Source organism: Cheilinus undulatus, linkage group 19 (assembly GCF_018320785.1).
Source record: "Cheilinus undulatus linkage group 19, ASM1832078v1, whole genome shotgun sequence".
NCBI lineage: Eukaryota > Metazoa > Chordata > Actinopteri > Labriformes > Labridae > Cheilinus > Cheilinus undulatus.
In genome coordinates, this window is record NC_054883.1 from 13581861 (window position 1) to 13608860 (window position 27000).

The 27000-nt window shown below is 40.5% G+C and overlaps 1 protein-coding gene across 3 annotated transcripts in view; it reads right to left on the reverse strand.

Moving 5' to 3' along the window:
* Positions 1 to 1150: 1150 nt before the first annotated feature.
* Positions 1151 to 27000, reverse strand: part of boc (BOC cell adhesion associated, oncogene regulated) — a 46494-nt gene continuing 20644 nt past the window's right edge. The window contains exons 2-18 of one of the 3 annotated variants that reach the window (XM_041814242.1): positions 24058 to 24186; positions 22228 to 22500; positions 14757 to 14903; positions 13875 to 14018; positions 13368 to 13661; positions 9670 to 9945; positions 9315 to 9583; positions 9051 to 9210; positions 7473 to 7532; positions 6988 to 7197; positions 6464 to 6639; positions 6133 to 6355; positions 4782 to 4967; positions 4482 to 4693; positions 4291 to 4379; positions 2540 to 2691; positions 1151 to 2252 (exon numbers count right to left, since the gene is read on the reverse strand). In XM_041814242.1, the coding sequence (XP_041670176.1) occupies positions 2083 to 2252; positions 2540 to 2691; positions 4291 to 4379; positions 4482 to 4693; positions 4782 to 4967; positions 6133 to 6355; positions 6464 to 6639; positions 6988 to 7197; positions 7473 to 7532; positions 9051 to 9210; positions 9315 to 9583; positions 9670 to 9945; positions 13368 to 13661; positions 13875 to 14018; positions 14757 to 14903; positions 22228 to 22500; positions 24058 to 24169 (3153 nt within the window). In that variant the 5' untranslated portion in view covers positions 24170 to 24186 and the 3' untranslated portion in view covers positions 1151 to 2082. Of the gene's footprint in view, positions 2253 to 2539; positions 2692 to 4290; positions 4380 to 4481; positions 4694 to 4781; positions 4968 to 6132; positions 6356 to 6463; positions 6640 to 6987; positions 7198 to 7472; positions 7533 to 9044; positions 9211 to 9314; positions 9584 to 9669; positions 9946 to 13367; positions 13662 to 13874; positions 14019 to 14756; positions 14904 to 22227; positions 22501 to 24057; positions 24187 to 27000 lie in introns of all 3 variants that reach the window. The other 2 variants (XM_041814243.1, XM_041814241.1) reach the window with 2 other exon arrangements.

Below are 27000 nucleotides of genomic sequence, written 5' to 3' on the forward strand. Positions count from 1 at the left end.
TAGGTTAATTGGTGACTCTAAATTGGCTGTAGGTGTGAATGTGAGGGTGTTTGGTTGTTTGTCTCTATATGTTAGCCCTGTGATTGACTGGTAACCAGTCCAGGGTGTACCCTGCCTCTCACGCAGTGACAGCTGTGATAGGCTCCAGCCCCCAGCCACCCCCAATGGGACAAGCGGTATTGGAGAAGGATGGATGGATGGATTTTCCTGTACTACAGAAGGCTTGAGATAATGTAAACACATACATTTGACCTTACACTATGGAGGAGAATTACAGCCAGGGGTGAAGAAGAAAATTAATATCATGTACTTAGAGAGTAAAGTCGAAATGTTGAGAAAAAAAAATGTAGAAAATAAAGTTGGAAATGACAAAAGTTTTGGTATCAGGAATAAAGTTGAAATATTAAAAAAAAAAAGTCAAAGTATTAAGAATAAAGTTGACACATGGAGAATAAAGTAAAAAAAATGTGGATCTAACAGATTTTTTGACAGCTTATTAACACAGTGATTGTTTTCAATCTGCTGTTTGTTAGAGTTCACAAGTTTTCTAGATTGTATTTCAACTTCACTCATTTTTACTTTTTTCTTGTCATTTCAACTTCATTCTCTGTGCACAGCAGTATTTTTTCATTCACCTCTGGCCCTAATCCTCCTCTTTGTTTTCATATGGAGTAAATTTCTGATGTTTTTTCAAAATATTGACTTTTTATCTCATTATTTTACAGATAACAATGTTGGTTTTCTCATGCTAGCAAGTTAATATTATTAGTTGTTTTTCTCAAAACTTCAGATATTCTTACCACAATAAAAACAGCATTATTTAACCAAGGTAACATAAATAATGTCAAGATCTTGGGAAAATTTAAACATACTCATTAACACAGAGTTGAAATATAAGAATTAATGGCTGCATTTTGCTCAGATTAAGCATCTGCAGAAAGAGGCAACAGTTCTTAACAGACTAACAGACTAGTTGTAGCTTTGAGTCCCAGTCCTGGTGCGCTTTAGAGCATGTCTTCCACCAGTCCTTGCATCTTCAGCTCTCATGTCTAAAGAAGGCAGGAGCCCTCAAAAAATCTTTTATTAAGTATGAATACATGTTCAATTAGGGCACCCATCTATATAAGGCTAAAATAAGACATACCAACACTTAAATTTCATAAGCTTTTATTTACATGCAATAGTGCTCCAGCGTGTGCAGCCGCAGGACGGCTCCACCTTTAAGTGAGAGTGTAGATTCAGGATCTCCTTCATTTTGATCACGTGTCTCTGAAAAGACTTAATACTTATGCACCAACCTGTGAGGGAGGGATAATACTGACACAGCTGTCACAGCGCCCTCACCTGGCAGTCATTTTGGTAACCAGCAAATGAGTAAACAACAAAGTGGTTGGAGGATTAAAGTTCAGCTTATCTATGACTGAGTTTAAAATATTTTCCAGAATCTCTCCCATTCAGTGATTTAAAAATAACATAAAATCACAAAAATAAATAACTATACAATATATAATCTCTTGTACACTACTGGACAGAATGATTTATGTTGCATACACAAGTTAATAGTATGTTAATGATGAACAATGCATAATACATTTGTTACTGCTATACAAAATGACAGAACTGTTTGAAGATGTGACATAGCAACGGCTCTAAACACAATGAAGCACCTCATAATTACAGCATCAGACTGGTTTGAATGGTCCCTTTGTCTCGGTTGTACATAAAGCTAAGTACCTAAGGTCCAAACATGAAGGATGGAGGATTTCTGTGAGGAATGTCACAAGGAGGGTGTGGACATGAAGTGCTAAAGTGAGAGGAATCCCCTGCAGATTTAAGGCCCCCTGACTCATCTTCTTCAACATGAGGAATAAAACTTCTTTCCCTCCCTAGAAAGAAAACAGCATCACAACACGGTGCTCCCTTTCTCCACAACGACACGTGAATAAAGAGTCTTTTTTCACTATAAAAATACCTTATATACAGTACAATCAGACACGTATGTACAAAAGCATAAATATATAAATATCTGTGATACAAAAATAAATATTTTCTCTGGTTTTCTTCTGCTTGTGTAACAGTCTCTTATGCATCTGTTGTGTTGGCTGTCCCTGTGTTCACAGGGGACGCTTCATTCGGGAGGATGTTCACTTCCTGTATTGTTGTGTCTTGGGATTGTGGCGTTGAGGCTGCTGAGGATGATGTGGTGAAAATCCCTTCGTCCTCTAGAGAGAGAAGAGGAAAGGATGATGTTTCTGGAGGAGGACAGAGAGAAAGGAGTCTGATGAGAAAGTATAAAAATGATCTGAAAGACTAAAATCCTCTGCTCAGACAGCAAAACTTTTTCTCTTTTTGTCTTTTATGATGGCATGAAGCATAGTGTTGTCCCTAGGGATCCAGCAAGATCCATCCACCATCATGTTCATGCTAATTTAAATAACTTGAATATCTGAATGTCTACATTGCAGGATAGCCACATATAAAAAAAACACTATACAAATGACTGGCATTGTAGCCATTCATAGTTTGGAAAGAAATTTACTTTGCGTGATGCTATCCTCTGCTTTTTCTCTGCCACAGAAGCTGCCATTGCCTCCAGGCTCGTGTGCAGGGAGGTGCTGATGGGAAGATTCAAGGAGCTGCAAAGTCGAGTCATCAGGAGGACAGCAGCTCTGCTCATGATGATCTGAACCACTGAGGAAGATGAAAAAAATGGTTCATATCTGGGCTACAATTAAGATTATAGTTAATGAAAACTAAAGATAAAACAAAAACTACAACAGTTCTACAAATGGGAAAACAAAAAATTGAGGCTTTGCAGAAAAAAGATGACCATTTGAAATTGTTTTGTATGTTTATAAAACTTAAAGTAACAGAAGATATCCTTTATGGTTTCGTCTTTTGTGGGTGGTCATGGTTGATGATGTTTCGTTTTGGAATATATACATATTTTTTTGTCTATTTTTAGTTTTTAATCACATGACACTTTTTAGGAAGTTTCTGATGATGAGTATCCCGAATTATAAAAGAACAAAACCCAAAACTAACAATAATTCAGCAATAACAACTGGTTCAAACTTAACGAAAACTTTGCTGTAACCTGTGTTTTTTAACCAGCTACATTTATAATGTATGCTTTATGTTTTAAAGCAATACCTATCTTTATTATGAGTCAGACTTCCCTGAGAGCTGATGGGCAAACAACACTGAGCCTGAACATACTGTATTCCTGTGTGGACACAGGAAACTGTTGACATGTTGCTTTGGCTCTCTCACATTTGTAGTAAAGATCTGAGATTCCATGTTCAACTAATAAGTGATATGTATTCAATTCCTGACAGTAAAATATGAAGATTAATATGCACATGTCAGAGAAAAACATGTACACATGTAATTTTTAAACTTATTTTTCAAGAAGTTTTCTGATTCATTTTCCGTAACAAATGTTTTTGCCATTCTAAGAATCAACTGCTTGATTTTGCCGCATAACATTCTTCAGTGACTGCGAACAAAATCCTAATTAAATAGACTACATATTTAAATGAATGAATAATAATTGATATATAATATTAAACAAAAAGAATGAAAAGATGTGTCAATAGCAATCTGGACGACCACGCATTTATCTACCCAGAGCATTTTCTCTTTGCCTCACAGTTACTCAATTCTTAAAGGCATATTTCTGTATTTTTTAAGCTGGGTTGTATAAGCTGCTTTGCAATAGAAATATTTGCCATAAGCGATTTTGGTCTGTGATGCCCCTTTAAAGGCCACATATTTTACCCTTTTAAAACAAGTTTATAGTGGTCTTGGAGGTCCCCAAAGCACACCTGTGAAGTTTGTTGCTGGAATTTTGGGTTGTGTTTGTGTTGACTTTGGCGCTTCATCCATGCACAGGGCAGAATCAGCAGTCTTTCATCTTTTCTGATAAAATTCTCATCATTGTATATCATATATGTACAGAAGGTAAATTTTGAGATGCATTTTTTCCAATTCTGAGAAAAAAGTAAGAAGTAAGTCCTTGTGTGGAAACTTTTTTAAAAAGTCTGTTTGTGTGACTTTCTCTAAGCCAGCTCTGATGCTGAACCTTCAGCAGTATAAAACAGTCTGATGGGGCTGATGGTCTTATTTGCTTTTGTATGTCACAAATCCATCAGAATTCATTTCAGTCAGTTTTATAGCCAGCTAAAAAACACTCACAAGACTTTTTAAAGCATTAAGGCATTACTTGAACCCTCTTATACATTTGGACACCAACCAAAAACACAATTCTAAATTGTAAACCAACTTTACCTGCTGGAGTAGTGATAAACAGGCACATGTCCATTTGACACAGTCTGTGGTAACAATGTGTCACACTCCATATCACAGTCCACCTCCTCCTGCAGCCCATGAAGAAATAAAATACATGATAATCCATTCATTTTTCTCGAGTTCATAGTTTTCAAACTTAGATGACAACCTTTATAGAACTGAGTCCTTACCTGCTGCAGCCCTGGCAGGCAGTGTGTTGGATGGTGAGGTTTGCCATTGGGAGTGTATTCTCCATTAGCAGGATAAACACCATGTGGAGCCGTCATGTGACCATCCAGGGGGCAGTGGCCAACCAGAGCGAGCCCCTGAAGAGGAACCATGGTGTACTGACATGACGACACGGGAGCAGCCACGGCGGGGAAACACAAATCTGATGTTTGTTCTGAAATAATCACAAAAAAGAATTACATGAATAAAAGGTAAAAACTAAAACCTCTGCAAAGATGTGAGGACTAGTGAAGAACACTCACTCTGTTTGGCCCAGGCTCTCCATAAGCAGAAAGGGATGAAAGCGACGATGATGAAGACGAAGGTTCCCAGGACGAGACCAACGATGAGGTAGGGGATGTCACCAGGCCGAGATATGAGTCCATGTCCGTGTCCTAGTGCGTGGTCTGGGGTCTCTGATGGAGTGGGTCGCTGCTGATTAGGACGAGCTGTGGGAAAAATATAGAAAAAAACAATGAGTTTGTTGCTTCATGTTTTAGGGGCATTTTATATTCTTCAGCTATTTAGATATAATGTATAATTATATTGCTTGTCGTGCATTATATACTTCACATTTTCTCAAAAACACTGTATAGTGATATCATTACCATTGGTCACATACTAGTTATCGTATCATATTATATCCTAATATTATAGTTTGTATTGTGTCTTGTTTTAATGTATGGTGTTTTGGCTCAGTAATTTCTCACCATATTTTCCACAATAAACTACACACTACCAGACTTTGTTGTATTGTAACACATAAAATTGTATGGTTACAGGGTTACAACATATTTGATAAAGTATTCAGTAACATTTATGTCTGTAGTACACATCATAGCCACATGGGGGCTCCACACTAGCACATTAACCCTCTCCATCATAAAAAAACCCAAACCAAAACAAACCAAAACAAAAAAACATTAACCAAAGCTCCACCAGCCACTGGATGGCAAACGGGCTAACATCAGTTACTGATGCTTGGCTAATAAAAGAGAAATGATTTGTTCTAGATCAGACAGCTACTGAGGGCTCAAGGGGTTGAGCATATAAGAAAGCCTATGTGACAGAAGTGAAAAAACTTCTTCCAGGCTTGTAAAACTGCAGCTGACTTTCAAACTCCTCCCTAAACCCTGAGCCCTTATTGACTCAACTGACTGCATCTGGAAAGTGATTGAGTGCATGAGGCTGCAAGGGCTTGAAGTGATAGAAACAGGAATGGGACAGCCCTTTGTCTTTTTTGTTGACAGTCAGCATCTTGCTGAGCTTAAAAAAAAAAAAAAAAACAAGCGTGTCTCGCCTATAGAGCTATTTTCTCAGTGCATGAAGGCTGTTTTAATGATTTCTATAAAATGCACAGTTTTGACCAAACATGGGTGAAAAGCAGTTAAAAAGGGGCATCAAACTCCACCAGTGTGGTCTGGTGTATGTGTTCCAGCACAGCTGTTTGCTATACACTATAATGGGGTGAATTTTCAATCGTGTTAAGGAGTCTTGTTCCAGAAAGTGGAAGCGGCAGCGTGTGTCTCAGCACTTTATCCTGGAACCCCTATTTTACATCCATAAGCCTGACTGAATGATAGCAAGCTTAATTCTTGTTTTTCATGAACTCACCTTTAGTTTCAAGGATCACCACATTGCCAAATTCACTCTCTCCCTTCTCGTTGAAGCTCTGCATCTTGATGTCATAGGCGGTCTCAGGCTGCAGGTCCGTGATTGAATGCCAGTATCGGTCTCCCTCCACCACGTCCTTCTTATAGTCGCTGTCATTATCACTGTCTGTCGGCCGGTAGTAGATGTAGAAGCCATAGATGGGAGTGTTGTTTACTGGAGTGTACTGTTGAAACGCAGATAAATCATCAGTCAAAAATGTACCACGCTGTAAAAAGTTTCATCATTCTTGACTCACAGCAACAAGAAAAACATTTTTCTTGGAGTCCCTCACCGTCCATTTGAGAATGATGGTCGTCTCATTAATGGCTTCATTGTAGGTGATGTAGGGTCCATCAACGGGGCGCTCATGGGTTCTCCCACCCACCACTGTGTAAGCCTTTGAAGGGGCACTGGGAGGACTGGAACCGATAACATTCACAGCTACAACACGAAACTTGTAGGACGTACCTGCAGGGAGAAGTATTGCCTTTACTTATCTGTCTCTGGGCTGAAACAGCCTGGAATAAAGCTCCATATTGTGTTGACTAATGATATTTGTTTTCTCTTCACTTGATGTTTTTCTTTCAAAGCAAATGGGACTTAGTTATGGTTTGACTGATGGCAGCAATTACTGAAATGACTGTAACAACACTCATTACACTGATGAATTTACAGGCCGTGGGAATTTAATTATGAAGGACATCACTGTGGTAATTGTACGGTATGACACCCTCCTCCCCCACAACTCTGTAAAGTCAGAATAAAGCAGCTGAATAATAACAACAATGTTTAAAGTGCATGTGAGAGATTTCTGACCTTTCTCCAGGCCTGTGATCTCCACAGAGAGCCGCGATGGCGGGATGTTTTCCACTGCTGTCACCCAGTCCTCTCCTGCCTTCTTCACCTTCTTGTACTCCACCCGAAATGACTGGATGGGGAATCCACGGTTACCGCGAGGAATCCAAGTCACGTATGCTGATGTTTCCGTAGCTGTGGAGACTGTGGGTTTGTCAGGGGCTTCTGGAGCTGCGCAGAAGGACAGACGGTGTCAGATAGAGGACAAAAACAGATATGAGCTCCAAGACAACTCTAACTATGACAGCAATGGCAAAACATGCAACATGCAGCACTTACTGAGAGCTCATCCTTCAGACAGAAAGGAGGAAGAGATTAAAAAAGGTCTGAGTTAGTCAAGAGGAGAATGGTTAGAAGTTCAATATTTATGATTATTTTTGTTAGTTTAGTTAATAGAAGTAATATGTAAAAGAGGAGAAGCAAAGTATAAATATCTGGATACTTACGAGACAGGCTGGGTGAGGGGACAGCAGGAGTTTTAGGAGGGTCGTTTTGCACTCTGCGACCTGTAAACAAAAGGATCAACAGTTAACATTAAATTCAGCTGTGTTTGAGCCATATATAAACAATATCAAAGCTTATTCTAATCAGGAAACAGCATTCAAAGAAGTTAATTCCTGCTCAATGGACTTTTAAGCTTATGTCTGCTACACAAGTTTGTAAATTAAATTTTCTTCGATAAAGTTTTAGAGTGAGAAAAAGTCTGCAAGTTTGCCCAGTGGCAATGCTCCAGCTAACTGTGATGCTATGAGTCACTGCAAATTTTGTAGTGCAATGTGCGATGACAATAGTTTTTCTATTTTGTTCTAACACGCCAATGTTTAACATGTATTTTTGGCCCTTTAGCACTTTAAATGTACATTTTTCACTTTTCCTGCCAGTTCAAGCAAAATGAATGAGGCTGCCAATGTGATCATTTCATCTTGAGGAGGGGTTAAATGCATTAGAGAAACTTAACAAGACTTGAAAGTGGCTGAGATATTAGATTTTAGCCCAGACTTGGGAAAAAAGCAGTCAGCTTATTTTGTTGCCGATTTTGTCCTGTTTAAGTGTAAATCTTGTTTTTGATCATGTAAACTGTAATTTTCTTGTTCATCACTTTGTTCCTATTCTATGGTAGTTTTAGGCATTAAAGATAAATATAAAGACTTAATTAAACTTTATGCTGGTTTGCTCTTTAGCTTATAAAAGATTTCAGCTTGTCCCACAGCCAAATATTTCTTAAATCTTTGATTCTCAGCTGGTGGGTCAGGACCCACAAAGCCATTTTCAGTGGGTCATTGATGTGTGCCAGGGGAAAAAGCATTTTGCATAAAGTCTCTGATGCACTTTTATTTTGAAGGAAACGCCCCCATCTCCTTGTTTCCCAACGTCTTTTGTTCCACCTCAGGACCAAGCTAATCATGTATTTATTTGAACTACAACAGGATATTGGAACCATTCTGAAAAAAAAAAAAAAAACTAAATATTTGAGATGAAAAAGTTGTAGATTTTGACTCTGTGAACTAAAGAATCTCAAGGTTATAAAAGTTACGTATTTACGACATTATGAAGTCATGAATTTATCAGAAACCAAACAGAAAACAGTGGTTGGAAAGGCCCAATTTACAGAAACATCTCCTTCATGTGATAATTCTGGGCTGAGATCACTAGGATTTTTCTATCGATAAGTCCCAGTAAAACAAATAATTTGATTAGGTTCTCAACTGCAGAAAAACGTCTTCATCTGGTCTGATTGTCTTCCACGTAATTGGCTATTTTTGACCTCAAGTTATGGTTCTTGATCCTCTGTATTTCATCAGCGTGGCCCTAATATGCCACTCTAAGAAACACCTGGTTGTGACTGAAAAATGTGAGAAATTGATAAGGAGGCTGTGGTGGGTCCTGACGTTGGACCAGTTGAGAACAACTGCCTTAGATGATAAAGATCTGTTAAAAGTGGATGATCAGAGCATGCTTCCATGGCTTTCTAGCTTAGTGAAAAAGCAAAGCTTTGTGCATTTGTAAAGACATCACACCTTTACCAGTTCTGAAGGTCATCATGGCAGGTTGTCCCAAACCTGCACAGTTTTTGGCAGCCATCTCCACCTCGTAGAGACTGTCTGGCTGCAGCTTGGCCAGGGTCAGTTTGTGAAGAGCTCCAGAGATACTGCTGGAGGTCCACTCTGCTAGAGGGTCTCCAAACTGAGAGAGAGAAACAGAAGACTGAGTTTCTTTTAAAGTGTCAATGTCTGTGATTCAATTATTGATGCATTTTTACCATAAAAGTAGTGAGCTGATTGCAGTACCTTTCTGTATTTGACCATGTACTCCAGCACAGGCGTTCCTCGCTCATGCCGCGGTCTCCAGGTGAGTTCATAGTGGTCGGCCTTGCCTGTGCGTGGCAGGCTAAGGATGATGGGGGCCTCTGCAGGAAGGATCTGTCCAGGCAGTTCAGAGCAGTCCAGAGGCAGCATGGCTCCTGCTGCTCCAGGCCTCACAGGCGGCTGCTCCCTCAGCACCTTATCTGGGCTGAGCGGCCGATAGATGGAGGGCAGCCTCCCTCTGGATGAGATCCCTACACAGAAATGAAAAATCATGAAGAGTAAAAGTTGCAAAATAAAAGACTAAAACTTGAGTTGAATTGTCTACTGTCTGACTTACCAGTTGACACGGTGATGAGGCGAGCAGAGGCCTGAGCACTGCCCACCCCATTCTCAGCCATGCATTGGTACAGCCCGTCATCCTGGGGGCCAACGTTGGTGACACGCAGCCCTTTGGCAGTGAGGCGGTGGCGAGGAGACAGGGTGAGAGGACGGGCATTGTGGAGCCACATCACAGAGGGAGTGGGTTTGCCACGGACCTGACAGATGAAGCGAACCGTCTCTCCATAAACAACCTCCTGCTGCTGCTGCAGCTCCACCGTCACCTGAGGAGGCTCTGCAGAGAGAAAATTAAAGTTTAACGACTGCTGCACAGGAAGGTGAATGTTTCTGTTAGGGCAGAGGATCTCAGCTTGTATCCAACTATTCTGATATTTAAAGCTCCTGGGTGGAACAGTAGAGCAGTACATATTTGAAAATCAATTCATTATACCTCCGTTACTCAGTTGGAGTTCCACAGGGCTCCACTTTAGGGCCACTTTTATTCAGTCTTTATATTAATGATCTACCAAAATTTTGAGTGCAACAGTACAATTATATGCTGATGACACTGTCTGATATATTCAAGCCAAAACAAAGCAAGAATCTGCAGCTAGAGTGCCAGTGTGTCACTGGCTCTGTAACTCTTATTTACATCTCAACACAAAACATAAAAACACTGTGTGCATGTTTTTCTCCCGCCAGACAGCAGAGGGCCAACAACAACCATGTGTCCCCATCACTGAAGAGAGACTTGATGTGGTAGACCAATATAAGTATCTTGGTGTAAATTTGACTTAAATCTATCTTTTAGGACTATGTTATAAAAAAAGATGCCACAAAACTTAGTCTGAAAAATGTCCTTCGTTTCTCCCTACAAAGTCAGCAAAAGCTTTTACGCAAAACTGTGAGTCTGTCCGTGTTTTGTCTTTAGGACTGTGCTGTGAGGTGTCCTTTAATATGACAGCAGATGCAATCTAGCTATTGTGCTAATTCTGTCTTATTTACACTATTGTGTATTGCAGATAGGTTAATAAATGTGCACTGTCCTGATTAAATTAAAAATAAAAATATCTCCCTTTTTCATGATTTGGATTTTTTTTTTATAAATCAGTGCTATGTCAGTGGGGTTTGACAACTTTTAAAGCAAAAAAGTGTCAAAAGATGCTGAAAATGACCATTCATTGTCAGATTAATTGAAAAATACTTTGTTTTTTTCATCCAGGAAAAGTGATGATTTTGGAGGTATGAGGTTTCAGCCTGATGCCAGTGAAATGTGAAAGTAGTCTTTTCTGACAATCTCATCCATCTTTATTTCAAATGTCTAAAATTCAACTTAGAATGATTTCATTTTAAAGTAAAATTATGCTGTAAGCAGCCTTGTCTGACACCTACCCCACCTCAGTAGGTGTGATAAGCATATAAATAACTATATAGAGACAATCTTATCACAAATATTCTGGTTTGCTTTTTTTGCTGTTTGATTGTTAGCTAAAAACTCCTCAAATAAGCTTTAATTAACATTTTCCAGTTTCAACTACATTTAGAGGATTTTCTGCCTCTCTGATTATTGTAAACACATTATATTTGCCAATTTTTCCCCAAAACTCCAAAACTCAAATTTTAAACCCTTTTTGGCATTTAGCATTTTTTTCTTCAACGTAGTTGTTTTCCCAGCAGTAAGAAACAGAAATGTCTCTCTACAATTAATGAAAACCCAGAAAAGTTGCTGACATCAATGAATGTTTGGCATCTTTCATTTAATAAATGAGTTTAATGTTTGATCCACGATCAAAATAGTTTAAGATGAGTCTGCGAGGGAGTAATATTACAGTTGTGTGTGCGTGTGTCTGAAGGCTGTATGACAGCGAGGCAGGCAGAGCCAGGCCAGCTAGTTGATGGTTGGCTGCTTGTGAATCAGAGAAAGACAGAGCTCATTACAGCCACAGCAGCTCTCTGGCTTTAATTAGAGCCAGCTGCAGAGAGACAAGCCCTCAATACACACTCACAGAAAATCACTGTAAAAACAGTCATCCATAACCGAGACACATTCAATCAAGTCTCGCTACAGAAATGAGAGCTCTGTCTCCACAAAGTCTTTCTTAGAAAAGAAAACACCACCCAGGCTTACGGGCTTTTCTTCCACTCACAGAGTCAGTATAATTATTAAATCTATGACACAGGGAAAAAAAGGCAACAATTTCACATTTCTAGAAAAAACTTTGCTTAAAGGGATACACTTGAAGATTTCAGGGGTTGACAGTGAAATGTTTACAAAATCCTGGCTCCAGAGGAATCACCTACATCATCACAAAATATTTAAAGTCACTTAAGTTAAGGTTGGACAAAATATCATTACTGCATATGCTAGACCAGTGGTTCTCAACTGGTGGGTCGGGACCCAAAAGTGGGTCGTGGGGCAGTTTTCAGTGGGTCGCAAACTGGTTTCTGGAAAAAAAATTATGGAAAAAAATCAAGAGATCTGAGACTGACGTGTCCATACTACACTTTAAAAAAGTTGTTTTTCTTCTATTAAGTTCTTAATTTCTTCAGACCTTTAGAAAAATCCCACATAATTTACATTACAAAAGCAAAACAGACTGAAATGAAATGTTTACATGAATGTCCTTCTAAAGTTTTGGCCTGTCTATGTTCAGTCAAATGTTTCATCTCATTCAAGGTCCAAATGGCAACATTTTTCATCATATTGATTCAAAAATTTGAGAAATTTGGGTAGCAGTTCACATAATAGAAGGGGTGGTGGGCCCTTTGGCTGAACCAGTTGAGAACCACTGTTCTAGACAATTGTTGAATTATTGCTGTCTATACTAATAAGCAAATTATGGTGCTCCTATTACATTTCCCTGCCAAATTGACTCAGCACATCGGCACATTATGACTCCTTACAGTGGCATGTCTTTAAAATACATCTTTTTGTAGAGTTGTTGTATGGTACTGGTACCATGGGCAAAGTACTGCATACGCTATCATGACTTTCCTTGCTATTCAAAGCCCTTCTTTTAATTATCTGAAAAGGATTACCTGTTATCTTCCACTACGAAAGAAAACGGGAACAAATATTTGGATAAAGTAAATTTTTTATAACTAAACAGATTCAAAATATCTATTTTCTGCAAGTCTGATGCCTCGGTCGGCTTAACATACTGTAGATTTCTAATGAGAAGCCTTAAAAATAGAGGGCAGCTGATACTGTTTATTCAGCACTCATATCTACACTGATTGTTAATAGTTCATAAGAACAACAAGAGATATTTGGAACTGATAAGAACTTATGACTAAAAATATACTTAATGTGAACAAAGTAAAATTGGATAATCAGAAATAAAGCAAAATAGCTCTGCAGACATGAAATACAGCACATGAGCAACACAGTAGCAGAAAAAGAGGAAGTGATGCCATACGCTCACTGTGTCAGTGGCACCCAGGCATCAGGGTTGACTGCTAGTACTTATGTGATGTCCAGCCAGTCAGATAATGTTGTGGGCAGGACATTAGATGAGACTATGGGGAGTTAAAACAGAGCCAGGGGGAATGGCACACTTTGCAGTGGAGCCAAAGTTGCACCCTTTGTAATCTATTCATTTCATTGATGATTAGTAAAATAAAACATGATACAGATAACTGGCCAAAGGCCTAATATCAGCCCAATAATCCACCCTGGTAATCATTCTCTTTAAAAACTCTCTTTACTTTACTCACCGAACACCTGGACGTCATAAAGCACCGTAGCAGAGCTGGCTGAGCCAATGCCGTTGTCCGCTCTGCAAACGTACGTGCCCGAGTCTCTCTCTCCCACTGCGTCGATCAGCAAGTTGCTGAGCAGGAAGCGCGTGTTGTTAAGGGAACGCAGGTCCTGTCCATCTTTCACCCATCTGACCTGTGGAGTGGGGATGCCGCTGGCGACACACTCCAACACTAGCCGCTGACCTTTGGTCACCATGATGGAGCGAGAGGCTGGGGGGTAGATGATGCGGGCTGCTTCAGACGTGGAGCCTAAAGAGATGAGGACAGTCAGGGAATTCATGCTCATTAAGTGAGTCCATAACATTACGTAACTTGTTGTGGCTTTGATTACATCATAAATATCAACGGTTATCAACTGAAGTCTGCACACATTCATCTCTGCCATAATCCCGAATTTGCATGATCTAATGGGTGTATCGACTTTGCTGTTGTGAGAGAACACAGGAGTGGTGGATGACTCACGGCGTATTCGCAGGCGATCAGCTGACGTCGATGTTTTGACCTCTTGAGTGATGGGGTTGTAGGCAGCACACTTGTACGGCCCCTCATCCTCCTGTGTGGCGTTGGCGATCTGCAGGTTCCCTGATGGCATGATGAGGTAGTTCCCTACAAGGCAGAAGCAGATCAGATGTCAGAGATGGTGCACTCTTTTCCCCAAGTATTCCCAAAATGGACAAAAATAACTATTGGAGAAGTAGTAGCTGATTTTAAAATCTAGGATACTCTTTAGGCTAGTGTGCAAGAGAGAGAATTTCATTTTAAGAGCAGAACAATACATGATACCAATTTGTAGCATAAAATTTGTTCTTGCATTTAAAATGCGATAATATAGTGTTGTAAAATAGTCAAACACATAGCTTACTACTGTTACTATTCATAAACCCCACACCCTGATTGTTAAAGAATAAATAACCTTGGTCACACTTGAGTGCAATAAAATAAACAGGGAGATGTCTGTCTGTATTGTCAACAGAGACCACAAGGTGGTGCCAAAGAGTTTAAAAGAGAAAGTCAGTAAGTGATCATCAATGTGGCATTCATTTCCACGGAGATAAGCTGCAGATATCAGTACCTACAGCTCCCAGGCATCATCAGCATACCAGCCACAAACCACTGGAGCTTTTCTTCTTCTCTTCCAGGCAACTTAGAAGTAAATAGTTACAAAAATAAACAAAAGCTTTCCCATGTTTCAACATTCTCCAGATAAAACCCTTATCAGCAGCTTTATGATGAGCCAGATAGCAGGATTATAGCATTCCAGTAAATTATAAAGATAGTATTGGAATGAAGAGATAAGCCAGCAGAGATTATGGGAAATGCTAATGAACTGTAGCAGCTTGGTACCTTTGGATGTTTCCAGCCACTCCTGTTTGACGCTGTAGCGGACCTGAGCCTTGGGCTGGCTTTCTGGGAGGTGACATTCAATAACAGCCGTGTTGCCTTCATCTACTTCGATCTCTTGCTGGTCATCAGGCTCAAAATCGCGCAGCTCTGCAAAACACAGGCAAGGGAAAAGTCAGTCTGCTGCAACACAGTTAGGCTTTCTTTCATCATGTTAATGCCCTGTGTAAATCACATCTAACGGCACATGTATACAGTCAGTCCTCAGCTTTAGAGGGAGAAAACCGCAGATTGTGAGCAATAATAAACTGTTGTTTCCATATTGGATTTCTCTCACATCAACTTGTCTCCATTGTATGAAAAACTGCACCACCACAATGCTCTTTCTCTTTGAAAGATAAACCTCTTCTCCCACTTTTCTGTTTTTTTTCTAACATGATCTGAGTAAAGTCACAGGAGTTTATATTCTCTTTGACACATTTTACGTCACTCTGGATAAACCTAAAAGTAGCGTCTGTAACATTCGAGTAGGTGTCATTAGTCCTGTCAAACATTATACTACGACCGGAGCCAGTTCAGATTCTGTGGGAAACAGGGGAGTGGGATTACTGGGGCCATGTGCTGCGACTGTGTCCCGCAGACACACAGTCTGCACAGCACAGACACTCATGAGACCTCTGACCCCCTAAACCCCCCCCACCACTCCCTTCCCCTCTAGCGTCCTGGAGGCCTGGACAAGGGGTCAGAGGTGAGAGGTGTCCGTCCTATAGAGTTTCAAAGAAAGATATGCAGTTTGGGTTAGGGAGGAAACAGCATAACTGTGCTCTTAAGAGGGAGAGAAAAAGAAAAACACACAAAAAACTTAGCGGGGGCGATGTTGCCGTTTTATAGATTTGAAGCAAAGGGAAACCAAAGGGAGACCAAAGCCCCTTTCACACATGCAACTTACTCCTGAAATTCTGTTGTTGGCTACGGTTTGAACTCAACAGCAGAATTTCACTTTTTTTATTGCACATCTCATACTTAAATTTCCTTGTGAATATTTGGGTGAGCTGATGTGTAAAAGCAGCAGGTAATATTTAGAAAAATTCCCTGCAAGTGTGACAGCAGGGAGAAGATGTTCATATCTTACAACCAGAGCAGAACTGGTGCATCATTTAAAACCAATAACATGTGGCTTTAACGACAAAAAGTGTCATCATATCAAACTCTGTTTACTTGCTTCCTATCTTGAGTTTCTTGCAAACATTATGAATTAGCTGTGTCCCAATTCAGGAGCTGCAACACTGAAGGGTGGATAGGAGGACTGATCACATCACAGCACCTATTGCAGGATTCATCCAGTGTTGTTGGCAGTCACATGATCCTGATAACATGCAAATGCAGACATAGGAAAGTTGTAACTGCAAAGCTCTAAACTGACCTGAACGCTGCAATTTTCACCAAAAATTTTTTATACACACTGAATATAATCACTATAAACCACAACTGAACCATTTTACCTGACATGAGGGTAATTAATATTACAAATTACTCTGGCAGATAACCTAGTGTATATCAGCTAATCAGATGAAGGGAGACAGGTGTCTTGAGGAGTCTTGTGCTCAGCTAAAAAGCTAGCTGAGACCCTATAACATACAACTAATTTACTAAATTTGTCACAAATTAGATTTAATTGAAACGTTGATTTACTATCAAGTGAATCAACCTTGTGAGGTGAGCAACTGAGTAATGATGTGCTGTTCACGAACAAGCCTGTTGAACAAAAACGCCTCTTTAATGTGGCTAACTGCTGTTTCAGTACCAATTTTCTTCCCTACATTTTTGTCATTATCTAATCCACACATAAAAAGCTAAAATACGGCCAAATGAAGAGCCGTTTGGGAGCCAAACAACCAGCTCCACTGAGCTGAGCCAAAGATAGATTTCCCTGCCTGAACAAGTGAGGCTGGGTGAAAATCATCTGAGGAAACACCGACAAGATCAGAGTTTAACACGTAAACTATGGCAAAACAGTTCTGAACAAAACCAGGCCGCTTTGTGGAATCAGATGATGCACGGGCACTGTGCGACCCCGCTCGTCCAGGCTTTGGATTTAGGCCTTTTTTAATCCATTGCTTCTGCTGTTTCTCAGTGAGCTCTTGAATCTTTTCTATATTTATCTGAATAGTTCACTACTTTCAGAACACAAAAGTAGCTTTGTGATTAGTGCTTCACACTTTGAACGCTTAACAGCACGACTCATAGTATTTTAGTAGCATTATGGATGCAGAAATTGCCTCTTGCCCCTCATCTGGAGTTCTCCACTGGAAAAGCTATTCTTCATGGCCTTACACGCCCTGTGATTCATTCTGTGTCAATAAGCAAGTGGACCCTGAAGCAGCCTAGCACTACACGTTCGATTCAAGTAATTGGTTTGTAAAAAGTATAACACTTAAATTGATCTTTAAAATAAAAGGTAAGTTTGTGTGACATCAGTGTTGTTGGCTAGTTGCTGGTAATTAAAATTTATGAGAAGAAACAGCTGGTCATGCAACAGGAAATATTCGGCCTCATTTCTAATCAGCCTAAGCCATCCAAACAAGGTCTGTTGTAACCCTGGTACTGATTTGGGATACAGGCTGTGGCTTCCATAATGTCCTTTCTACACCATGTCTTGCCTCTTAAGGACCCGGGCCATCAGGAGAACCTTTCCGCTGTGAGAGATATGCATACAAAGCAACACATGAGCAGGCTAGTGTGTGTGAAAGGGGCTAAAACGAGTAAAAACAGCACAGGAGAAACAACAACATAAGATATTTGTCATAAATGAGTCCAGGAGTGAAATAAAGATAGATAAAACTTCTCCAGGAAGGTAATTTAACATCTACCAGCCTTTGTTGATTTATTCTTAACAAACATGGCGTCTCTTCATTCTTTCCAGAGGTGCTATAACTGGAGTGTTTTTCTTGGACTGGCTTCTCTCTCTCTCTCACTCTCTCTCTCTGGCAAGAGGCTGCTGGTACACACAGTCAGCTGATGAGACTTTGTATACAGCTCTAATTCAATAAGTAATGTTTAGTTAAGGCCTGTATCAACTGATAAAGGCATCAGAATGATTAGATCATGACTGAATCAGGACTGAACAAACACCTTTACTGATTTATTCAGCATGCATGCCAGATCTCTGTGGACTTTAATGGGAGAAATCAGGCACGCACAGACCTCAGCTCTTATTCTGAAAGATGAGAATCCCAGCCAGAACATGTCAGGCTAAGTGGTGTGAGTGTGGAAGTTTCTGTGTGTGATGGGGGAAAGGCCTTGAAGAAAGACCGAGTGGCGCTCCATTTGCTAAATCAATCAGGTGCTGTTTTTACAGCCACCTCCTCTCTCTCTCTCTCTCCCCCCATGACTCCCCTTCACATCCACCCATTCCACCTTCCTCCTGCTGCCTGCTTCTCCCAAATTCCTCCAGTTACACCTTTTAACCCCCCTGGTAAAAAAAAAAAAAACCCTCTACCCCCCACATTCTTCACCAAGAGAACCCTGCATGGATGCAACTCAGGTGTGCGTGCGTGCACGTGGGTGTGCATGTGTATTGTGCGTGCGTTCAGCAGGGATGCAGGATTGATGGCATTCATAAAGTCAAGCAGACCTCCTACGACAGCGCTGCTTGGCAAAGCAGAGTTTGAATATTTCAAGAGAGACAGTGCATTCATCATCTTTATGTGGAGCAGCAGGAGGCCTGCGTGTGTGTGCGTCTGAATTATAACATGTTTGTGCAACGTGTTGTGCATTCACGTTGTGCAGATACATTTCTGCGCAGAGGGGAGGGTGATTGTCTGCACAAGAATCCAAGCAAGAAGCTTTTAACTTCTGCCAAAAAAAGAGCAGATCCTCCGGAGTCGGATAGCGTGGAGGGTCTGGAATCAACCTATCCTCATCCCTAAAAACATGTGTGTACAACTAAGGGGGCGCACATGGAGGAGCAGGCATGTACTCACTCCCCGTGGAACAATTCCTTAGGCGGTCTGGGGGTGGCCAAGGAGGAGAGACCGTTATTAAATTATAAAGTTTGTTAGGGGGAGGCAGGGTGAAAAAGCCTGCCTCCACATGAGGTTATCTCAACATCCAGCGCTGGAACTATCAATAACTCTTTACTGCTGTTGTAAGGAAAAAAGAAACACAAAACTAAAAGGTGAAGCAGTGTTCATTTTGGCAGCTATTTTAAATTTGGTCTTAAGATTAAACAGACTCTCAGTTTTAGTCATTTTCGTTCTTGAAAGTTCAGATGTAGTTGAGGACGATAAAACATTTTAGTCTAGTTTTAGGCATTGATAAAAATGCAAAACATCAGTTTTAATACTCTATAAATACTTTTCTTACTTAAAAATATACTGAAGAAAATACTGACATACCTTGAATGCTCTCTACACAATCTCTACTTGTGTTTTTACAACGGATACTGAATAGCCAGCAAAAACTGTTAAATCATTTTTATAGTCAGCACTAGAATTACCAGCTAATTATTGACATTTTTATCAATTCAGGCTTACAATCCTGGTGAAACGCTCTGTCTAAACTTAAATGCAACCGCCCTTCAATAGTAACCACTGTATTTGTCCTTAATGACTACTGCCTTACATCCACAACGCTCTTGACTCAGTTGTAAATGACCACTTAGTGCATTAGCATCAATAGCATCTCATGTGAACAGCTTGGTTTCGCAGTGTTTTAATCTAGTTGAACGTAGGCTGCGTCAGGTTCTACCTGCACATAACAGACGCTTTGCATGACAAAGTTCAGCACAGGAATGTGGATGTCAATCTGCAAAAAGGATCGATGGTCTGTGGTTCTAGCACTGCTAACTTTGGCCACAGTCTATAAATCTACTTTACATTGTCAGGGTGGGATGTTTTACCGTTGCAGTGTGGAGCTGGTTAACACGATAAGCTTATCTAACTGTGGACCAGTCAGCTAAATGCAATTACATTTTGCATATAATTGGATGGAAAAATATACATCCAGGAACATCACTTGGTTTTACCTGTTGTATGCACAATGGAAACATATTGCAGATTTTGAACGTCTAAGAGTCCAGTATTAACATTATAGTCTTTTTGATGAAAAGTTAACGTCATATTTGCGGGTTTTTGTCATCAAACATCAAACTTTTTTTTGGCAGTCTTAGTCTTTCTGACAAAAGAGTAGGAAGAGAGATAATGAAAGGAGGTAAGGGGAGAGAAAGTGATAGGGTGAGGAGTGAAACATACAAGGGGAGAGAAATGTGTGCAAGTGTGTGTGAGGTTATAAGGGGGAGACGGAGAATGTGACATCACGTCTCATCTTGTGCGAGGATCTTGTCTTGACGTGCCTAAAAACACCTCCAGTTTCTCCAGCTATGGCAGCCTCATCCATCACATCTATGCGTGTAAAACAATACACTTAACAGCACCTTTTTACCTAACGGAGTATCCTCTGTCCACATGGCACCCTCACCCCCCCCCCCCCCCCCCCCAGGCCCTCTAACCAATTATGGGGCAATAATTTCTGGTGAGCCCTGCTGTCGGGCCCTGTGGAGAGGAATGCGGTGTTGTGGGGAGCGGAGGGGCCGATGGAGGCAGGAGGCCCCCAGCCTGTCTCAGCCTTGGTCCCCTCTCAACAGTTCTGCCCGGCCCCAAGTCCCCTCCATTCCTCCAGCTCAGGTTACACAGCTTCAGGCCCCCCTCTCAGTCCCATGATGCATATCAAATACAACCCCACACACTCAGACCACTAAAAATGCCAGCACTGAGAATAATTCACTTTAGCTTCATTAGATCAATATGACACTACAAAAAGCAGCTGCCTGACTCAGAGTTTCTCAACATTGTCTAAATAATAAATCCAACCCTGTTAATAATTCTCAAAGCTGTGGGAGAGTAAAAAATAGCCACTTTTGCATTGGTTAAGATTTGAAGCCAACAAATTTGCACTTTCAAGTCTCTAAGTTGAAACCAGACGGAGACTCACACTGAGATCAATACCAGTCTGTAGCCTGCTACTACGATATCGATCACAGTATCACTATATGCCTCCTAAACTTTGTGGAAAGCCTTCCCAGAAGAGTTTAAGAAGTTCTAGCTGCAAAGGGTGGACTGACGTCATATTAAACCCTGTGGATTAAGAATGAGATGTCACTTAAGTTCATATGCAAGTCAAGGCAGATGAGCGAATACTTTTGGCAATATAGTGTAAATCACGATAAAAAATATCACCATTGACACAACCTCCTTGGCTAGGTAAAATGTATCAAATGGGCTGGCTAACTACACCAGCTACATATAAATTAGTGCTGGGTATTGCCACTGATTGCCTGAATCACAGTTGACTGCGCGACAGTCGCAGACACATACGTCATCACCCATAGTTTATCGCTATTATCGGTGAATGGTGTTTTCTCATCGTGGAAAGTTTTTTTTGCGGTATATCGCAAACGATAAGATATCACCCATTCCTATTCTCCACTGTGGGTATATCTGTCAAAAAACAGTGTATTTGTATCTCCTTTGCCTCTCAGCTGTAGAAAGCAGGGGGCCCCAGGTTTGGCAGAGTGCATAGAACACACTACCATGATTTGGTACCAGATTAAGGCAAGAAAAGAAATGCTTGGAAAAAAATTACAGACAAAAATGTTTTGAGTTTTCATCAACTAAAACTAGAATACAACCAAAAAGGACAGAAATGACTAAAATATGACTAAACTAAAATGCATTTCATTTAAAGACTAAAACTAAGACTAAAATTAAAAATAGCAGCCAAAATTAACACCGGATACTTAGAACAAACGTAACACAAACAGACCCAAAAATTAACACTTTCCTGAGTCAAAACTCAGGGGAGTCTTCAGTTATCACCGTAAAACAGCCTGTATTATTTACAGGGTTTATAACTGTAAAGTGTTAACCAGAGTCATTGATTTGGTGACATAATCAATACGTCTGAGCCCACTGGTTGATATCCAACAGGAAGGACTTCACTGAGCTAGAGATCAGCTGATCTCCAGTAAATTAATTCAAGAGCGAAAACAGTTGAACCGATTTGAACCGAACTGTCTTAAGGAGGAGAGATTCACACCCCTACTGCCTACAGTGTGAAATATGGTAACAGAAATTCAACAGTCAATGCAACAGCCAATAACACAACAACGAATCAAACCAAAAAAATTCCACTGGTTTCACACATATCATTACTGGACAATAACAAACGATGATACTGGGTGGTTGCAGAAAAGCTGGTAGTATTTAGGGAGTTGTTTCTGACTAATATCAATAAATTATTTAACTTCACTCATGTTGAAGGGTTACTCATTATTAGCCAATACTTAGGTATAGTTACTGGAATCCATACAAGGAAAAGAAAAAACAGTATTGGACCATCTCTTACTAGAGGAAATTATGTAAATGAAGAACCAAATAGAGCCTGAACGGTTTTTGTGGTTTGTGTGTCTACTTACTAGCAGCAGTGACGTTAGCCGGCACACTAGCGAGGGCTCCTGCACCAGTGCTGGCCACACACTGGTACCTTCCCAGAGTCAGGTTGGACAGCAAGGGGATGAGCAAGCTGTTGGGCCTGAGCACTACACCCAAATCTCCGTCCGAGAACTCCTGGCCATTGAGGCGCCAGCTGATGTTGGCAGAGGCAGGTCGAGCGCTGCAGCGAAGATTGACACTGCCTCCCAGCTTCTGCACCACGGACATCGGCTCCTCAGTGAACACAGGCACCTCGTCTGAAGAAAAGTTGAAACAAATTAGTCAGACACAAATACCTTTGCTGCATAAATGGAAGAATTGACAGGCGTTCCCTGTGTGTGTTTTATCATCAGTAATGTATTTTCAGCCCGTCCTTGTCCCGTCTTCCTCCTTGAAAAGGTTAAGGAACATTTTTCGTCATAGTTTTTGTTAATGAAATTAACACTATACTATGGCCTTTAAAATGTACTAGCAAAACTCCTCAACCTTCTCCATTACTGCCACCTCCCCTGGCAGGTAATACTTCCATCTGTGATTGTGTTCTTCTCCATTCAGACTATAGACAAAAGAAAGAATTCATATGCATCGTTGTGGGACTACATGCACCTGACCGTGACCCCTCAATATTAATGAACTGGGACAAATACAAATACCGTTACACCCCTAGTTTAAAATGATATGTCCCTGTTGAATTCCCCTTGAAGACGATCAGAGTTGCTCTGACTTGAGATAAAAAATATTAACATTTTCAATATTTCTGATCAGAAATTCTGTTGTGTGAGGGGAAACACCAAGGGCAGCTGAGCAGGCATGGGCAGGATTGTTTAGTGGAACAGAGTGATAGCCATTCATGAAGTACGCTGATTGAAGGCAGAAGCACAACAAACACAGCAAAGCAACAACAGTAACCATGAAGCATAAAGTTGATGTCAGAAAAGGAGGACCAACTTGTTGATTTGTGGCAACAACATTAATGTTTATACCTCCCCCTTCCTAGCCTGTTTGTACTGTAAAAGATATCAGGAAGTCACTTCCAGCTAGCCACAATTAGCTTGTTTAATCTATAAAGTTGTGTTTGACAGTGCAAGAGATGGGGACTCTGGTTACTGGTGAATGAATCTGTTAGTGAGTGGTGTTCTGTGTTGGCCTTCACATACGATAAGAACAAAACTGCTGAATCATTATTTGTCCCCATGTGTTGGGCCTTCTGCATTGTTAAATCTGTTAAGATGTTAAAAATATTCTGGTGTGTACCAGACTTTAGGGATAAGGGCTGCAACTTATCAGATTCATATTTTCTTTCTCTTAATATTTTAAGTGTTTACAGAAACTTCTAAATGTCTTGTACAGTCTGGCCAGTCCAAATCCCAAAACTTATCACACTCAGCCCAAGATTTTTCTTGGTAGAAAATGATTTAAAGACTTAAAATATGTTTGCCAAGTTGCCTTTTTCAATAGATTTATCAATTCATGAGCTCTTTGTTGCAGCTTTGCATACAATAGTTCTTTTATTTTTGAATTTTTCATTTGGCTAGGACAACTCATGCAAAAAACCAGTTTTTCATTTCAAATAAACTGCTGTTTCTGCTGCCAGACACGTAAAAACACCTCCCATCTGTGAGTGAGCCAGAATATTTAGTCCCTGGCAAGACTTATCCTGCACCAGGTGTTTGAAAACACTGCAGTCATTCATAAAGTCAGTATAGAAGCCAGCAATGTACATTTCCAGGAGAGATTAATGGAAATTTGTGATTATATTTTACAGATTATATACTTTTAGAGAGACAGTTTTCAGAACCTCATGTTTTACTCACCGGTGACCGAGGCACCACTCTGTAGGCAGCACAGTAGTACTGCACCCAGCGCGCACAACACTGGAGCCCTTCTCTTTTTCATCCACGGAGTCCAGTCTCTCTTTCCAGACATCTTCCATACACTGGCTCCTGAAACACACACAAGGAGAAGAAGGTCAGAGACTTTGTTCACTCTAAACAAACAGAATAAACCACTTTCTTCTGACTGAAACAAACACACGCCCACAGAAGTGCACAGAAAACAAAGCCACCAAAACACAACTACATCATCCATCTAAACAACCAATCTTGATCCATACAAAAACTTATCTAACATGCGCACATATACACAAACAGGCAGGCATTAGTGAAACACAACCCAGACGAGGCAGTGCACTCTGCAGCACCCTCAGCAGCAGAAACTCCAGACACAAATAAAGCCTTTCTTTTCTGTCAGCCCCCATCTCAGCACTGACCCCATCTCCTCCGCCTGCACCCGCAGCCATCAAGAGTGTGTTCATCAAAGGGGCGCCCTCATTCTGTGGGACGTAACCTGACCCCTCCACCTTCCCGCTCAGGTGTAACTGATACAGGTAGAGGGTCCAGGGGGGGTGAACAACACAGGGTGCATTCAGGAGTCAGGACAAAGAATGGCTAATGAGAGGCCGGAGGGGGATGGAGGGGAAATATATATCAGAGCAGAGAGGGGTGTGCATGAGTTGGAGAACGGATGGATTGGGAGGAAAATGGAGAAGGGGATGGTAATGGTCAGTCTATTAACAGTTAATGCAGAGAGGGGAGCTTTTCTCTCTCCCTTGTCGCCTGCTGCCAAGTTTCCCAAATTCTTTCCTGTCAGGTTAAACTAACAACTTCCCGTCAGGATGAGGAGGGTGGTCCTGCAAAAAACTGAATCTCAATTTCTCCCACTTACACATGCATATCTCAAAACATGAACACAAACTCATGAGCGTCCTGCACTGATAAAGCATAACTAGCAACTTTCTCATGCATGTTTGTCTTGATCTTATTTTGGCAACGGGATGATTAATGAAGCTCTGAGACCAGAGACTGCTCGCATACACACCCATAAGAGGCCAGAGCAGGACAGAAAGAGAATGGAAACTCTTGCTGTGCACCTTCATCATCTAATGGCAGCAGTGAAAATGTTTAGCTGCCTGGCACGTTTACTGAAAATGAGTAAAGCAGCAGCCTTGTGGAAAAACCCACCGTCAACTATGCCAACTGTCACACAGGGCCACACATCACTCTGCTTCATTTTAATTGCGCATTCTGAATGTCTGTGAACAATTTTAGATTGTCCGCTTTCACGACAGGAACAACCTATTATAGTTGATCAAAAGCTTTCAAAAATAAACGGTGGTTGTAAAATAATGAATCAAAGCTGTACTAAGGTTCATTAATGCTTTTAGTCTGAAATGCATACACATGCTGGCTGAGCCTTCTGTCCATACTCTGTGGCCTTTCTGCCAAATTTCTGTACGTGCTCTCCAAACTTACAGATAAAGACATAATCTTGCATCTTTTTTCTATGTATAGGCAGAATAAATGAGCCTTTTACTGGCTCACTTCACCACTAAGGACGAAACAAAGAGGTTTGGCTTGTCATCTTTTGGCCACTCACAATCAGGATGGAAATGTGTAATTACCCAACTGCTAAATTCTTGTGCTTGCTCACTACCTCACTAACTTAGAGGGATGCACAGATACCAATTGGTGTCAATACCAATCCCAAAGTCTCGCACTTGTACTGATACAGCATTGCAGATACTCTGTATCACATCTGAGCATGTTGTTAGTCTCTCATTATGTAGGTGTGTAGTTAAGGTTGAAGCCATGTCTGCAGGGTGGTGATATTTCAGTATAAATAAGGATGACAAATATAGAGGGGGCTCAACCCCTGGTCACCAAAACAGTGATGCTGTGTGCAGTACAGAGGAAGTTGCTCTAAAACGGTAGCCCCAGCATGCAGTGCTGATTTCCGGTTTATAGCGCTAACAGTTAGCAGGGCTAAACAAAGCAAAATATAAGGCTAAGCCAAACGTATCCGACCGGTGCATAAACTTGTGCACTTGTCGATACAAATGCCTGCATTTTAAGCAGTATCAGATGTATTTCGGATACTGAGATCAGAATTGGAACAACCCTACTCAAATTAGTCCCAAAAACACAATGTATATGTTATACCACGGGCTACATGAAACTATGATTTTAAAATTTGCTACATGCCAATCAAACACGGACTGCAGACCATAGTTGACCCCATGGCCATAGCTCTTCCTGCATGACATCATTAAGACCAAAGTCAACAACACTAAACAAAAGTTAAAAATCACCAAAGAATCAAAATGATTAGAGCTCTAAACAGACAACAAATTGCAGTTAATAAATGGGGCATTTCGTTAAGTTTACAATATATCATGATGTAAGATTTTCCTGTACTGAATCAGTTATCACCTGAATTACTGAATAGGATATTGTCACAAAAGGCAATGGAATGGTGCTAACGATATACAGTGCTTAACAAATTTATTAGACCACCTGTCATATTTGTCTCAAAGACCATCCAGCATCATGAAGTGCTTTAATGCAGACTCCTTCATTTTCGGTGAGCTCTCCACGTTTTACCATTTTGAACAGGAATGAGGAATTTCAAACTGAATTCACCCAAATTTGAGCCGGCTCACTGGGCTTCTCTGAGAAGTCAGAAATTAATCAAGTGTAACATTCAACCACTCAATCTAATTTTTCTCTTCAGGAATGCAAATAAATAACTATAATTTAACATATTAATCAAGAAATAATAATGTGCTTTACTGTTTTTTCAGTTTTTTTGTAGATCAGTAAATTTGAAAATTCATGGATAACAATAATAATTGAATTTTAGCATTAAAAATATCATCTGGGTTAAAGAGCTTCTACATATTGATGTATTAACCATTGCAG